This window comes from Drosophila novamexicana, unplaced genomic scaffold (genome assembly GCF_003285875.2).
Source record: "Drosophila novamexicana strain 15010-1031.04,08,12 unplaced genomic scaffold, DnovRS2.1 tig00001292-arrow-arrow-pilon, whole genome shotgun sequence".
Taxonomy (NCBI): Eukaryota; Metazoa; Arthropoda; class Insecta; order Diptera; family Drosophilidae; genus Drosophila; species Drosophila novamexicana.
The window spans coordinates 419,862-435,645 of record NW_020824848.1 but is presented as its reverse complement, the minus strand read 5'-3'; the positions used below and the strand labels follow the sequence as shown (position 1 = coordinate 435,645).

Genomic DNA, 15,784 nt, shown 5'->3' with positions numbered 1-15,784 from the left:
AAACAAAATGCGTAAATCTCTTTAGTTGGCTCATAATTATGACATTAAGCGGCGATGCGACTTGAATTTTAATTGGCATGCCGTCAGCTGGAAGGGGGGCTGGCTGACGCTGTATTTATTATAGTTGTTTCGCATTGTTTATTAATAAATAATTCTTGCTCAGCGCGCGGCTCGTTTGTGGCCATTCATTGACGCGTTTTATGGCCTGATACATGGATTCTGTTCAACCAAAAAATGCAGAACCGTTAACAATAATGGCCTGTTGATTGCCCAACGGCGACAAGCAGCCGAATTTAATTAAACTTATTCAAAAAACTGAGCTCTTTTTTCAATGACCATTCCGGGGCTTGTTCTCACATGAGACAGAGCTTACACACAAATCAATTTCACAGAACTCCAAATACTACAAACTATTGTTGTTTCTTTCTTTTCTAAGATATTGATTTGGGTTATTAGAACAAGATTATCCGAAACTTGAATTGGAGTTTGCTAATTAGCAGCACTTTGAGCTTACATAAGGTAAGCCGCACGTTGTGTGAAATGTAATCTTGATGAACATCGGAGCTCATGGTGCGATCTTTATAAAACGTTGGCAACAAAAACCAAAACTCAAAGCTTTAGCTTTTACAAAAGATTTTTGTTGTATTCTGCAAATGTGATAGGAAAATATATGTATACAGACGCATAGGCCAATGGACAAACTTTGCTGGATTGTCTCAGCTCGTCGTGCTCAAGAATATATATACGATATATTTTGTGGGGGGCTGCTTCGTAAATGTAAAATACAATTGCACAAAATCATGCTACCCTTTACTCATTTTCAATGTGTTCAGGGTATCAAAAATAAAGTGCAGTCCATAGTCCGCGCTGCGCTCGAAAGTATGCAATGAAAAATGTATTGCAATACCTAACGAGATGCAGAGTCCATACCCAAATATTAAAATGCTCCCCATTAATTTCTAGAAACATATTTAAGCAGTCTATAATTTGCAATTGTTATCGGATATAATTTAATTTTTACTTATGTGTCTAATTATGGAACATGATAATGGCGTGTTAAAAGCACATTTTTGTAAGCTGTTATGAGCGCAAAAGATAAGCCGGTCTGGGCAGGGTCTATATAAGGCCTGTGCAGTAAAGCACGACTAAAGAGAAGTCTTTTTTCTGGCAACAATAAAATGTTATCTCCAACGGTTTTTAGGGAGTTCTTGCTGCTGCTTTGTGTACTTCAATGCTCTGACGGCAAGGTTAGTTAATCCTTAAATAGATAATTAGCCATGCGTACAGTTGATCAGGATACTTCTGCAGCGCAATTGGGTATACGATCCGATATCCATCGATGGCCTCAGTGCAGATGAAACTAAAGTGAAGGTAGATATGCGTGTAGAGCGCGTGGGTCGCCACGAAATTGGCTTTTCGGGCACCATCGACTGGCAATATGATATCGATAACACAACTATGGTGGGTTCTCAGCAAATGATACTTTATAGTAATAATTTATTTATTATTTTTCGAATACTCTTAAGGTTGAGATGTTGATCTATCGTAGTGCCAGCGGCAGCGAAAGTGACTACAAACTGTTGCCCTATGCTGTGCCCAAGAAACCTTTCCCCTCTGCAAAGACACCCTATGATGAAATTGCATATCCCAATTTATCTCTTTGTTCCAACATACCCAAAATCGAGGGCGACGTGTTGCTACCATGGCCCAGGAATCTGTACACATTTCATTTGTGTGCATTCTCAGAGGGAGTCTTACCAGAAGTAATGGTTGACGGTTTCTACAAAATTATAATCAATTTGACTGGCGAGGTCGATTGGAGCCTTACTATTGTCATTAGGATCAGGACAAAATTAATCTAATCGAAATATTCGAATATTTGGCCTGATTTTGATTAATCTTGTGGTAAAAATTTTATTTATGCTTTGCACAATTTCAGCTACTTTTTTTCGTAACAAATTCCTTCTTTACAAATTCGATTCTTTTATTAATTGATTTATTAAATTTCTTGATAACAATGTTGATAATATATGATGAGGGTTTGAGTCACAGTTCGAACTCGAACTGATGGCTAGGAAGGCTAGGGACTTGGTTCGATCCGTAAACCGAAACTCAAAAGCCTGAACAAATTGGGTAAAAAGCGTATAATGTATTTGTGCAAATGTATGTAACAGGGAGAAGGAAACACCTCCGACCCCATAAGGTATATATATATATTCTTGATCAGCATCAATAGCCGAGTCGGTCTTCCCATGCACGTCTGTCTGTCTGTCTGTCTGCCTATCCGTCCGTATGCATGAACATTTCGATCTCAGATCCTAGAAATTTTATACGTAGATCCTTCTAGTGCTCGTGCCGTACGCATTTGTTTTCGATAATCGATAACTTGCCCTAAGAAATTTCTAAGAAATCAATAAAAATCGATATTGAAATCTTTCTGTTTTGAGCAAATTTCTCGGTAATGTCACCAAGTTTGTGTTAAGTGTATACAGATCGAATATGTTGCATTAAATAGCCCTAGCGTGAGCTGTATTTGGTTTGGGCAGAGAGAGGGCAGTCGGGCACTTTTACTTGAGCCAACCTTCTTATTTTTAAGCAAATGTGAAGAAGCCAGTTTCCATCTTCCACAAAGCATATATATATATAGATTATTTTGATCCATATAAACAGACATGTGTCAACTCGACTGAATACTATCGCGATCAAATTCAAATAAATGTATGTCTGCACATTGAAGTCAACCGATTCGTGCTACTGTTTGGGTTGTCACACGATTTGTTTACTTGCACGAATTGACCCGAATTGTTGTTGGACCCAAATTGACAGTTGCATAAAAGCAAATGAGGCCCGAATTGGTTTTTACAACGGGCAAAAGTAATTTGATTGGCACTTGGCGACAAACTTTTACATGCCAACGAATTTGAAACGTATTACCAACAGTTTTTGGGCAATTTTACCCCTGTCCCCTGAGTCGCGCTCAGAGACTTTTATGGCATTCGCTGTGTTGTTTACACTTGAAACTAAATTAAAGCGCCATGAAAATGCAATAATTTTCGCTTTTATTTTTGTTTTTTTTTTCCTATTTATTTATTTGTGCCGGCCATCGTCAGTGTCATTGCCATTGGTGTTGTTGTGGTTGTGTGTGGTTGTTGTTGTCGTAAAACTCACAACAATTGCAAGTGTGTGTGTGTGCATTAGATAAGAGCTTTGTTTGCCCTTCGCACGCATGAACTTTTGCGTGGCGACTGAAGTATAAATTTATTTAGTTGCCGCATAAAAAGTTCACTTATTCAGCTGCCGTTGTTGCCGGCAATAAAAGTAATGTTTGATAATAAGCGGCAACAACAGCAGCAACATCAACAGCATCATCAGCAGCAACAACAACAACAACTTCATTTGCAATTTCCGTGCGATTGTCTCAAGTTGGCTGCTGCTGCTGTCTGTTGCTGCTGCTGATAGAAATCAGAGGCAAAATGTTGCAATGCTAACAGCAACAGCAGCAACAGCGTCGACAACAACTGAATAAAGTTATTAGCGCATTTAACTGAGCCAACGGCTGTGAACTGCCTCCTCTTCATCCTCCTGCTCCCCCTTCAACTCCTCCTGCCTGGCCAGCATCCTCGGCGCTCGTTATGCGAATACTCGCACATCGCATTGTTCGTCTGGCCAACTGCGAATGCAATTTCCATTTTAATTACTGCCAAATGACAACAACAACAATAACAACTGCAGGCTGTTGAGAGACGAGAGTGAGCCGATGGCCAGACATTCGGCAGACAAATAGCAACAGCAACAGCAACGACAACAACAGACCAAAGCTGGCGGTGGCGCATGCGCCGTAACAGCAGCAACAACAGCAACAATAACATCACCAGCAGCAACAACAGCAACACTTGCAATAAAGGCGAAAATTAGTCACACAATTCATGGCACGTTTAAAATATAAATTACACGCGGTTGATATTAAGAGTTTGTCTAAAAACTACCTAAACTATATATATACAAAGTCAAAAAAATACAAAAAAATTCAAGAGTTCGACAAGACTTTCATCAAGTACATTAATTATATATATATATATATATGTGCATATACAGCAATTATCTGATATGTTTCTCTACTGAAAAGTTGCTCTACTTTGGACAGCAACAACATTTTTGAAAGTTCTATTCAAGCAGCCGGGTTTGAATCCCTGGCAAGTGCATGGCCTAATTGTTCTCACAATCAAAGGTCATACTTTGCCAGTACTTAATACAAATTTCGGTGATCGACACACAGTTCAATAGGAAACTTTCTTTTGGGTCACAATTGAGCTATACGAGGAAATGGAAAAGCATCAACAACAACCTAAATATATAAGTGTGCTTTGCAAACATATTGTCATAAAACTACTTTCAAATTATATATTTATTTATTTAATTTGTTACTAAATCGACAGCTTGTCGCCTAGTCCAGAAACATATGCTATATCTATGCAGTCGGAGTGGTACCCCTCCATAACATCAAAAGCTTATAGGTAATACACTCTATAAAAACCAGCTGGCAGTTGGCAGCTATTGGAGATCTTTATTGGGTGGCTATAAGCAATATTTATTAATGTCCATTATTTCGCGACAAGCCTGTTATTTATTTGCATAATTTGGCAACACTTTAAAGTATCTAAAAGCAGCACATAAACATCTCAGGCAACCCTCGCGTATAGAAAACTTAACACTCTGCGCGTAGCTGCTATTAAAAATGCGAATTAAAATTCGACTTGTTGTTGTTCAAATTGGATATCTGACTCTGGTTGTTGTTGTTATTGTTGTTGTTGCCGTTGTTGTTATTGTTGCTGTTGTTGTTGTTGTTGCTGGTGACACTTGTCGTTTGCTACCTTTGCCGTTTCGTTGTTGTCAGTTTTTTGCTTTTATTTGTGCATTTTCTGCATAAATATTTCAACACTTTCGCTTTTGTTTTGTGTCACACAAAAAATGGTTTTAATTATTCCCAACGTGAGCGCACAGCCCCCCCCCCCCCCCGTCCCTCGTCAGCACCTGGCCCCCCCTTACATAGGGCGTCCGCTGCACGGGCTGCCTTGCATTTTAATTGCATTTTTATTTAATTCCAGTGTGTGCTGCATCTAATTTGTTGTCATCGTGTTGTTATTGTAATTTTGTAATATTTATTTTTTATTTGTTTATCTTTTGTTTGTTGTTCAAGTTTTTTTCTTCTTTTATTTGCGCTACTGTTTTTGTGCTTTTGTTTTTACCTTTTGCTTGACTTTTTTATGTTTCTTCCCACGCACTTGCAATAGTTTTGGCCCATTGTTGTTGTTGTTGTCGCTGTCGTCGTGCATTTGTTTGCGTAATTGTTAAAAGGCAAGAGCAAAACAAAAAGAGCGAAGAAAATAATAAAAAACTAAAAAATAATTTCGTCATAGCGATTGTCTTTTGTTTGCGAATTGATTAGCACGATCTGATTTGTATTCGCCTTCAGACTCACAAGACTATTACATTGGCCCGAGCTGTGAAGTTTGCAAAAACTACAAGTTATCTTTTTCATATCAATTACTAATTAATTTCTTTTTTCTATTCAATTACGAGCAAGAACAGCAACTACTTGACATAGCTATGTATGTTCGAACATATTATTAATTTAATAATAACATTTATGACCATTTTGTAATCAATCAGATTGATTTACCAAACAGAGCTTGAAGTTTATCGAATGCCAAACACATATCCAAAAAGTTTTCAGCAATTTGAAAAACTACAAACTAATGTACGAAGTTTGGTCAGTTCGTCACTCATCAATCAGTCAGTCAATCATTCAATTCAATCAGTTTTATATGTTTTTTGCCCCATTCGTTTTACTTATACTTTTATTTTATATCTTTTTTTGCTGCTTGCATTCCGTCAGGCAGTCAGTCAGTCAATCAGTCAGTCAGTTAGTAAGTCAGGAAGGCAGTCAATCATTCAGTTCAATCAGTTTTATATGTGTAGATGAAAGGTACATACCCCATTCGTTTTACTTATACTTTTATTTTATATTTTTTTGTAGGCGTTGAATGTTGCTCATCAATCAGTCAGTCAGTCAGCCAGTTAGTAAGTCAATCAGTCAGTCAATCATTCAGTTGAAACTGTTTTATGTTTCTAGATAAGAGGGCATACCCAATTCGAGTTGCAATAGTTTCATTTCTTCTTTTGCTGTTTGCTGAGAGCCTTGTGATTAGTGCTTCATCAGTCAGTCAATCATTTATTTTAAACATGTGTATAAATAGGTAGGCATGCCTAATTCGACTTTTAAAATACTAATTAATTCTTTTGCTGCTTGCCCTGAGCAATGCTCATCAATCATTCTCTGTCAGTCAGTCAGTCAGTCAATCAGTCAATTTAAACAATTTGATATGTCTAGCTACATTCATTTTATTGTGTCTTTTGTTTAATAGTCAATAGTCTAACTATCTTCGCACTTCATTTCTGCTGTCGTCGCGTCTGCGCAATTCTTGTGACCCGATTTCAAATTGATTTCCACATCTTATTTATGATTTGGCTTTGGGGTCGTCTCTGTCTCTCTTCCTCTCTCTTTAATTTATGACCGCCTTTGGTTGTGTTGTGGGCGTTTTGTATTGTTGAATATTCATGTGGAGGAGGATGTGTGTTCATATGGATCAATAGACTCATTTATTTTGTTGGTGTTGTATACATATTTGCTTAGCTTCTTATCTGTGGCTGTTTTGTCTAAGCGGCTTATGAAATTTACATATATGGCAATTATGGTCAGCAATTATGTTGCCAAATGGCCCGGCAAAAGATCAATCACTGCATTTTGTTTTGGTCTGCAAAGTCTTTTGGCTGATTGCATAAGTCCAAATTAATATGCAAAATATGTACACACAGCCAATGTGATTAGTGAGACATCAAAAGCTGACATCGATATCATAAATTAATTAAAATCATATCAAAGCGAAAGTCGCGCCAACGCCAATGCCAATGCCCGGGGCGAGAATCTCTTTAGCTCCAGCTCCAGCTCCAGCTCGGCTAACAGTAACAAATAATTAGCTTGTAAACTAAAAGTCATCATTAATAATGATTACCGTTTCGGGCTTGGAGAACGCTTCTCGTTTCTCGCTTCTCGGTTCTCGCTTCTTCATTTCCCCATTTCTCGCTGTTGATTTCTCGCCTGCGTGTGGGCGCCTCTTGGCCCTGGCTATACTTAGAAGACCCTGTGCTGTTTCGTCTTTGGCATTCGCGTCAACATAATTAAGTGAGCGCCTGCTTCTGCTTTTGCTTCTTCTTATGCTCCAGCTGCTTCTTCTTTTCAGTTTTTCTGGAACCCAAATGCAGACTTTTTCTGCAGCTGCTGCGATTTATTTCGCATTAACGCTCAATATTGCCAACTAATTAACCGCAGCCAAGTTTGCCCCAAAAATTGCCACATGCAAACAACAATGGGCGCGGGGGGGGGGGGGGGGGCGGAGGCGGGGCTATGATGACGACCATATATATATATAGAGCTGCCATGGCAACCAATGCTGGGCATGATGCGTCAATTTTGTGGCTGGTAATTAGCGGCTGGCAAAAACTTCTTTAGCCAATCCGCTTAGCGTTTACAGTTACAGCCAAAAGTCTGCTCCAAATATTTAGCACTTGCCCAACTAAAGATCCGTCCGTTACACGAAAGTCATATCTGCTTAGGCTATATACAAAATCGATTTACCGGCATTCGAAATTCTCAATACAAGCAAGAGAGCTCTGGGTTGGCAATGCACGACTGAACGATACCATGTACCCTGCCATTAGAAACTTTCCAGCTTCCTTCTTTTGTTCCAGCTTCCTTTGTTCCAGGTTCTTTCTTTCCAGGTTCCTTCTGTCCAGGTTCCTTTTTTCCAGCTGTTTTTATTACTTATGTTGAGGCTTTGCTTCTTCTTCCTTTATCTTATCCTAACTCTGTAGGAAATGCATCCTTTGTTAACTTTGTTGCTTGTAGATCGATCTCTATGTAATTTGATGGGCCTAAAATTTCATACAAAAATCTGTGTAAAGCAAAGCCCCTAACAAAGGTGGATTGGAAAATATCCATCAGAAAGAAATATTCTGCCTTATTTGCTTACTCAAATAGAATCTACATATCGACTTTGGAGCCTCTGACTCCTATAAGCTATGAGACATGGTAGAATAATAATATTTTGATCGATTTCATGGATTATTTGATTAACATTTTCTTTGTTTTTTTATTCTCTATCTATCTTCTAGTCTAACCCATAATTGACACCGCGCCTGCTTCTCCTCTAACGTCGGTGAGTACGTCTAAAGGTCTTTATATTTACTCAGGAATTTATCTATATTTTATTTATTTATCTTCTAGCTTACAAGAAGGACCCAAGCTTCAAAGCTGTCGTTAATAAAGTCTCTGAGTTCAACAAGTATGTCCATAAGAACAGACGGACATTTTAAGATAAAATCGTCAACTGATGTCAAGCCAAGAATATATATATATATACTTCAGGCTCTCGGAGCTACCTTCTTCTGCCAGCTACAAAGCCACAAAACCAATATAACCCTGTCCGGGGCATAAAAACCATGCGAAATACTCAATGATAAACGGCAAAAAAAAAAAAAAAAGGAAAGAAAAACAACGCGACGTCAACAGTTAAATAGCTTAAACGGGCAGCAATTATTGGATTGGCAGGTCATCTGGCTGAAATGGGCTGAAACGCGGCCTGTTTGCTGACAATGGCTTACAACTCATTACATGCTCGAGCTCGAGCTGCTTATTTGGGCCGCTTTTTATTCAACGTTTTTAATGAGGCAGCCGACTATTTTTCACTTGACGTCCTCCTCCGGCACAATTTGCATGTGCAAACATATTTATATACAGTAGTCGTTGTCGTCGTCGTCGTCGTCGTCCTCGGTTGGGCTCACAAACAAACGCAGGCATAAATAATCGAACAAAGTATGGCAAGCTATAAATATTTAAGCCCGGTGGGGTGTTCCTTGTGTTCCTTGGCGCTGCCAAGATGCACAGCATACGCTGCCGAGACGCTCGGTTCACACAAATTTCATGCAGCCAACAATGAAGCGCAATAATATAGGCAACAGCAGCAATGTTGCAGCCACAACAACAACTGCAACAACAACAACAAGAACAACAACTGCAACAATAAACAAGCAGCGCAATTTCACTGACTACTGAGAACTTTACGTACTGTGACGAGGCGAATGCTGCCCAGCTCAGGCTCAGGCAAACTTCAGCTGCAACTGCACTGCACAAAACTCCGAAATGAAAATGAAAACAAGAAATAAATGTTGTATAAAGAATGCCGAATATCAAATGCCCTAACATACACACACAGCAGGCCGAATACCAAATGCCCTAACATTATGCGGAAGAAAACTCAATTTACAAGCGATTTCAACAATGGATAATATATTTAGAAGCAAGGCGTGAAATTCCAAATATGAAAGGAAAATGCTCTAAAGAATGCCGAATATCAAATACCCTCCAATATTAAAGAAAAAAAACACCATTTACAAGCGATTATTGCAATGGATAACAATGGATGTGGATGATATGGTAAGTGCTAGGCTAAGATTTTAAACATATTGAACTTAAACAATTTTGAAACAATTTTTTAAATCGACTTGCACTTAAATGCAAAAAGAATGCCAAATATCAAATGCACTAAAATATTGGAAAAACTTCAGAAACTCAATTAATATTATATTTTACAAAATTATTACTCTTAGTTATAGCTCAAAATATGATGGCCCATTTTTAATATTTTTTATAAGTATTTATCATTCGAATATAACTAAGATAATTATATGAAGAACTAAGCTTGGTTCTATCAAGAATCAGGCTGACGAATTAAGTCTGAAGACGGGGGCTTACATTTTAAATCTTAACCGAACTAGCGAAGGCGTTTCTTGGGTTCTAAACCAGGGTTAAAAGCCTAATGAAGCTCTTTATTAATAAGTTTGATAAAGATATCTCGAAAAGTAAACCCGCTTACTCTTATCAATCCAAAGTTTCTATGGATACAATATAATAAAGTGCTTCGAACAGGTTGCATCTTTGCCAAGTATCATGAAAGTGTCATTAGATCCAAACTATTTAAGGCTGATTTCAAGATACTTGCCAAGGATGTTGACTTTTCGAGGCACTGTATTACATTGCTGCCATAGAAGAAATAATGGTTCGATGACAGGAGACGTCTGTACTTTTTAAGATATCTCAGTTCATATGAATTCCGCAAATATATTCTGATCAAGCAGCTTTACAAGCTGCATAACAAGTCGATCATATTCCACGAAAGGGAACTTAGCTGCAACTGAAATTGTAAGTTAAATTGAAACGCAACGCACGCTGCATTCGCTAATGGTGCGTAGGCGTATACGCAATATGCGCGCCCATTAAAACTTAAAGAGGTTAAGACTAGAAGTGGAGCTTACCAGTAACAAGTAGCATATAACTGGAATACTGGAGTGCTTACCTGCAAAGAGAGAGAAAGAAGTGGTTCGTTAGAAATAAGACATGGCAAATTGACTGATTGATTGATCGCGTGTACTTAACATAATTACAGGGCATTCACTTGGTCAGCTAACTAGCTGACTTTTAGGGAGACAAGTTAATAAATTGTCTTGGCAATAATTGGCATCAAAGTGGGCCAAGCTTGCAGTCAGAATGAATCATAAAGTATAATATAAAATAAATTAAATTAGAGAAATAGGTTCAAGGTTCATTTGCCGAACCTTCAGATAAGGCATTGATGCGAACCGAGAGTCGAACCAAAGCACATTCTGGTTGGCTTTGCAGCCTAGACAGATACCCTGCAATAACTCTGATTATGTCCTCGAACTGAGAGGCTAGCCCACGCACATTTTGTTTGGCCTTTTAGCCTAGTTAGGTACCCTATATTAACGCTTATTATGTATTTCTTTAACATAATAGCTGCCATATAAAAAATGCCATAAATCTTAATATTCGACTGTCGATTAACTCATCTTGACTTTTTGCACAGTGTGTGCCATATCCTTGTATTTACTGTATCTACTCTTGCTGTTCTTGTTGTTCTTGTTCCTGTTGTGGGCATTGCTACTCCTGTTGCTTTCATTTATATTACCCTGGCCCCAGTCCAGCTCAACTCTCCTTCATTCATGCGCCTCACGCTGTGCACTCATTTACCCTTTAACCAAACGTTCGGTTCAGTTCAACTGCTTTCGCCTGCTCCACTGGCTTCCCCTTGCCGCCTGCCCCGCTCTCCCCTTTTGCCCATTTGCCAGTCACTTTTGCATATCATTTGCGCGCATCTCGCCGACTCGCTGCTCCAGTGCCCGCTCCCAGTTAAGTGCATTACAATGAACTACGTAGGAGCCCGCGTTGGCTGCCCCGCCGTGACTCGTAAATAAGTTTTATTGTGTTTTCTGAAAACGCCCACGCGTCCCCCCCTCCTCTGCTGTTTCCCTTCTCCACAGCGACAAGCTCTGCTCCTTGTGCTCTTTCTCTTCCTCGTCCTCGTCTTTGTCCTCGACTGTTGCAAGTTATCGTTTCCTTTGTTTTGGTAATTTAGCAAGCGCGCCAACGACGTCGTCTAAATTGCTGGCATACATTTGCTCTCTGTGCTGCCCACTGTGCCATGTGTTGTTGTGTTGTTAATGTTGTTGCACTTGTGATACCCTGTTCCCATTCATAATGGGAGAGATTTGGTTCTCAAGCTCGAAGCTTATATGAGCTATATGCAACAAACTTTATAGGCCAGTTATTGTATAGTAAATGAGGCTTAAGTTTATTTCCCATTTTTTTAATGGGAAGTATTAATATATTCTTCCGAAAATTTAACAAATTCTTATATCTAAGAGAAGAGACTTTCGTATATGCACAATTTACATGCCAAATATAAACCCTCAAATTTTCACAAGGAATGGACCATTATCTGCTAAGTTCCTCAAGAAGGGATGTCTTTCTATCTATCTGTCTGTCTGCTGATCTTCCCGTCTGCCTGATTTTTTGCAATTTTTGGAGATCAGTATTCCAATCTGTCTGTCTGCTTGTGTACAGAAGAAAGCGTGAATCTTTGTCAAATCAAAGTGACGCTCTGTTTAGGGTATCTTTCAGTCGAGCAGTCTTACTTGTTGCAGTTGTTGCTGCTGACTTGGCTGTTGCTGCTGCCGGGCAAATGACTACAAAGTGGGCTTAGGCCGAGAGTCTCGCCAACTGCAGCTGGAACTGGTAGCTGCTCGCTCTTGGAACGCTTTTCGGCTGCCGTCGCCTAAATAATGGCAGAGTCTAATGTGGAGAATGGCTTCTCCTTTTTTTTTTTTTGTTGCTTATTTAAGCGCGAACTGGTTGCAATTGTTGCGCGTTTTATTGTTTTGGGAATAAGTGCGGATTTATAGAAATTTTTCAGCTTTGCGCTATGCTGCGCTAAGCCTTTACTCCAGAGAGCAGCAGCAGCAGCTCCTGTTGTTATCTGGGTGGACAGGGAAGGGTAGGGCAAGGCTGGGCTGGGCTGCAATATTTTAAGTGCTGCGCTCTGCACATTTTGCATATATATAGTACAGTTAAAGGCCATCGGCAGGCGCAATCTTGGCTGATAATGAAGCCAAGATTCAGAACATGACATGAACTCAATTACCACAGGCAGGCAGGCAGGACGGGGCGTGGGCCTGGCCAACACATTAGGCCAAGACTCAGACTCGAGACTCAGTCTCGGTCGGAAAAGAGCCCACAAATTAGAGACGCGTCCGCCGATTGGGGGCCCGCATTGCATGTAAATGTGCAGTTTGCTCTTGGGCACAGGCCAGGGCAGGCCAGGCCAGCATCAGAATTAATATGCATACAACTGAGTCGGCTAGCAGTGGGCGTGGCAAGCAGGGGGGCAGGAATTGGCAGACGGCAAGGCAGCATAAAAGCGGCGCAATAATAACAATGAAAATGCACAGAATGCGACTTATAACGACAACAAATTGCCCATTTGGCATAGAAGATGATGACGACAGTTTAAAGCAGGGACCCAGCTGGGCAGAAGTATTGAGGGGGGGCACAACATGGGCGACATTAATTGGCTGCCATGTCATTTTGTTTATGCAGAGCGTACTCGCTGTCAACGCCAGACAATTGAGTTAGGGAAATTAGAAATAGACCAAACGGCAATGTCATCGTTAGCTACTCACCCCCCTCCACTCCCTGCCCCTCCTTCCCTTCCTCCTCCTAAGCAATAAAATGTTTTAGAAAAAACGCCTGAAACTGAATGAAATGAGCTTCAGTTAATGGCCATTGTGATTGCACTAAATGTTGGCGGAATGTTCAGACTACAACTTGTTGAAAAATTCAATTCCTGAGTTACATAAAAGTGCGATAAAGGAACTTTTTAAATGCGGTTAGACACGACTAGCAGATACCCTAAGCATTTAAAGTACCTTCTTCAAAGGCAGCGCGTGTGCATACCAAGGGCTAGGACCATTCCTCTAAAAATGAACTTTTCCCCTAATTTAAGCGGGCAAGGCGTGGGCTTTACAGAAATTATTGTATATAACAATATATAATAGAATATATATAATTATATATATAATTAAGTATTCTTAGATATATATCCAGCTATTAAAAACCTCGAGATATATTAATGTAAGCCTGTTTAAGCAATCGTTGGCTTGCAGTAAAAAATTGTAGCTCAAATGGACTCTTAGACTCGACAAGAAGACGCACAGACGTACAGACGGACTTGGCTACAGCGAACCGTGAACCGTGAAGCGTTGAATAGCTTAGATCGAAGCAGACAGGCACAAATCACAGATGGCCATGAAGATAAGTTTGAAGAGGAGCGCAACCATTTGGCCAACTCGCGTTGCAGCAAAAGTTTAGCAGACACACATTACGCATACGCCACATAAGCCGCACATATGTTGCCGCCTGGAGGCTGAAAGTCAAGCACATTTGCGTATGTCAGGCTAGGTAGCTGCCGGCCAGACAGGCGTATCATTAACGCAGCAGTTGCAGTTGCAGTTGCAGTTTCAGTTGTTTGTATTTGTTGCAGTTGCTGTCCGCATTTGCAATTTAACGGCGCGCATGTGCCACTTATTTTGCAAGAACTTCGCTTGGCTGGCTCCGGCTCCGGCTCTGGCTCCGGCGAACTAAGCTCTGCTATCATGTTCAAGTGCCTGGCCCCAAAAGAACAGCAGCAGCAGCAGGGCTTCAACTTGCAACTATGCAACTGTGCAACTGTGCAACTGCTGCAGAATTTCCACTTGAACTAACCGGGGGTGTCACATTCGTCGTCGCCGTCACTCACAGCTCGCAGTCAGCAGTCAACAGTCGGCAGTCAACTCCATTCCGCTGGCTGTTGCAATTCTTGTGGTATTTGTGGCATAAAATTTGCAAATAAAACGAAATGAGCTGCACGACGAGCACACAACACACGACCCCTCCTTTCCCTCTCGACCACACATTGCATTCCCATTCTTGTTCTCGTTTGGGCTTCGTATTGAATTCTATGCATTATGCACCTTGAGGTGTTCATTTTCATGCCAAAAGAAAATGCGCGTAATTATGCCGCTGTCACAGTGCTGCGAATGTCGTTTCTTATTCGGTTCTCTGTTTTATTTTTTTCTTAGTTTTTTTTTTTTTTGGAGGCCATTTACAAGATGTTCGGCTGCCAGCAGCTGGCTTTTGTGTAACTGGAGCGTGCGGCAAATGTCTCAAATGTTGCACTTATTGTTGCATTAATAACAAAGCCAAGCGGCAGCGAAGAGCTTTACGCAATCCAAAAAAAACCGCCAATGCCAGCAACATATAGAAATAACAACTAGACAAGAGCTAGTCGAGCGTGCCCGACTAGAAGCTACCCTCTACATAGCTTTTGCTTTGTATACACAGAGCAGCAGAAGCCGCAGGCTGTGCATTTCCTCAGTTTGACATTATAAAAACTGAATACTTGAATAATTCAAGCTATAAAATTGAATAATTGAATAATTCAAGCACTTCTTATCCGATTCTTATGCTTATACCAAAAATCAAAGCTCGACCCCTTAAAATAATCCCTTACATTAAATTTGTTGCCTCTCTAGCTGCAAAATATGCCCAAAATATATATTTGAATCATTTTGTAGACCATATTTGCAGCTCATGTCATTTATGAATGGGTTCTGGGCGAAATTTGTTGCAAGTAAAATGATTGCTAGCATTGGTAGACATATAAATGAATACTTTATTGAATATTGTGCAATGCATGCGGAATGCTGGCCACCCACTCCCCTTCGTCTTCCCTCGCCTCTGCCCAGGCGGCGCCTCTTGCGGGTTAACCGAGAAAACCGCAGCTGACAGGAAACCATTTAAACTGACCTCAAATGACAACGACAGCGACAGGACCCACAGTACAGCACATGCACATAAACATTGCAAATGTAAAAAAAAAAACAAACAAACAAATATATATATATATACATAGATATATATATATATGTAAGTGTGTGTATAAAATGGCCAACAAGAAAAGGAACAGAGCAGCTAGCCACAAACAAATTGGCAGCAATTGGAGGCAGCAAAAGGCGACAAAAGCCTGCGTCGAGCAGCTGCAGCCGATTTTATGGCTAGAACCAAAGTTGGAAAGCTGCGTCAAGGGCTGCCCGCATAACCAGGACTCATGACGGATGCTGCAGGGACACAAAACCCAAAAAAAAAAAAAGGAATGCCATTCAAAACTATATATGCAGACAATATATATTGCACAATGCAAATGGACAACACAGTCATAAACAGCTGAATACTGAATACGAAATACCCTGGCTGCACACTGGATACCCTAGAAAT

The 15,784-nt window shown here is 40.2% G+C and overlaps 1 protein-coding gene across 1 annotated transcript; it reads left to right on the top strand.

Moving 5' to 3' along the window:
* The first annotated feature begins 1,170 nt into the window (after positions 1-1,170).
* Positions 1,171-2,163, top strand: LOC115766969. Its single transcript, XM_030711063.1, has 3 exons — positions 1,171-1,247; positions 1,309-1,461; positions 1,527-2,163. Exons 1-3 carry the CDS (start codon positions 1,179-1,181, stop codon positions 1,860-1,862), a joined length of 558 nt encoding a protein of 185 aa, XP_030566923.1. The 5' UTR covers positions 1,171-1,178; the 3' UTR covers positions 1,863-2,163.
* Positions 2,164-15,784: the final 13,621 nt, after the last annotated feature.

Coding starts and splice junctions, on each gene's coding strand:
- LOC115766969 (XM_030711063.1), top strand. CDS start 1,179: ATGTTATCTCCAACGGTTTTTAGGGAGTTCTTGCTGCTGCTTTGTGTA. Junction 1,248..1,308: donor TTCAATGCTCTGACGGCAAG/GTTAGTTAATCC, acceptor ATACTTCTGCAG/CGCAATTGGGTATACGATCC. Junction 1,462..1,526: donor ATATCGATAACACAACTATG/GTGGGTTCTCAG, acceptor AATACTCTTAAG/GTTGAGATGTTGATCTATCG.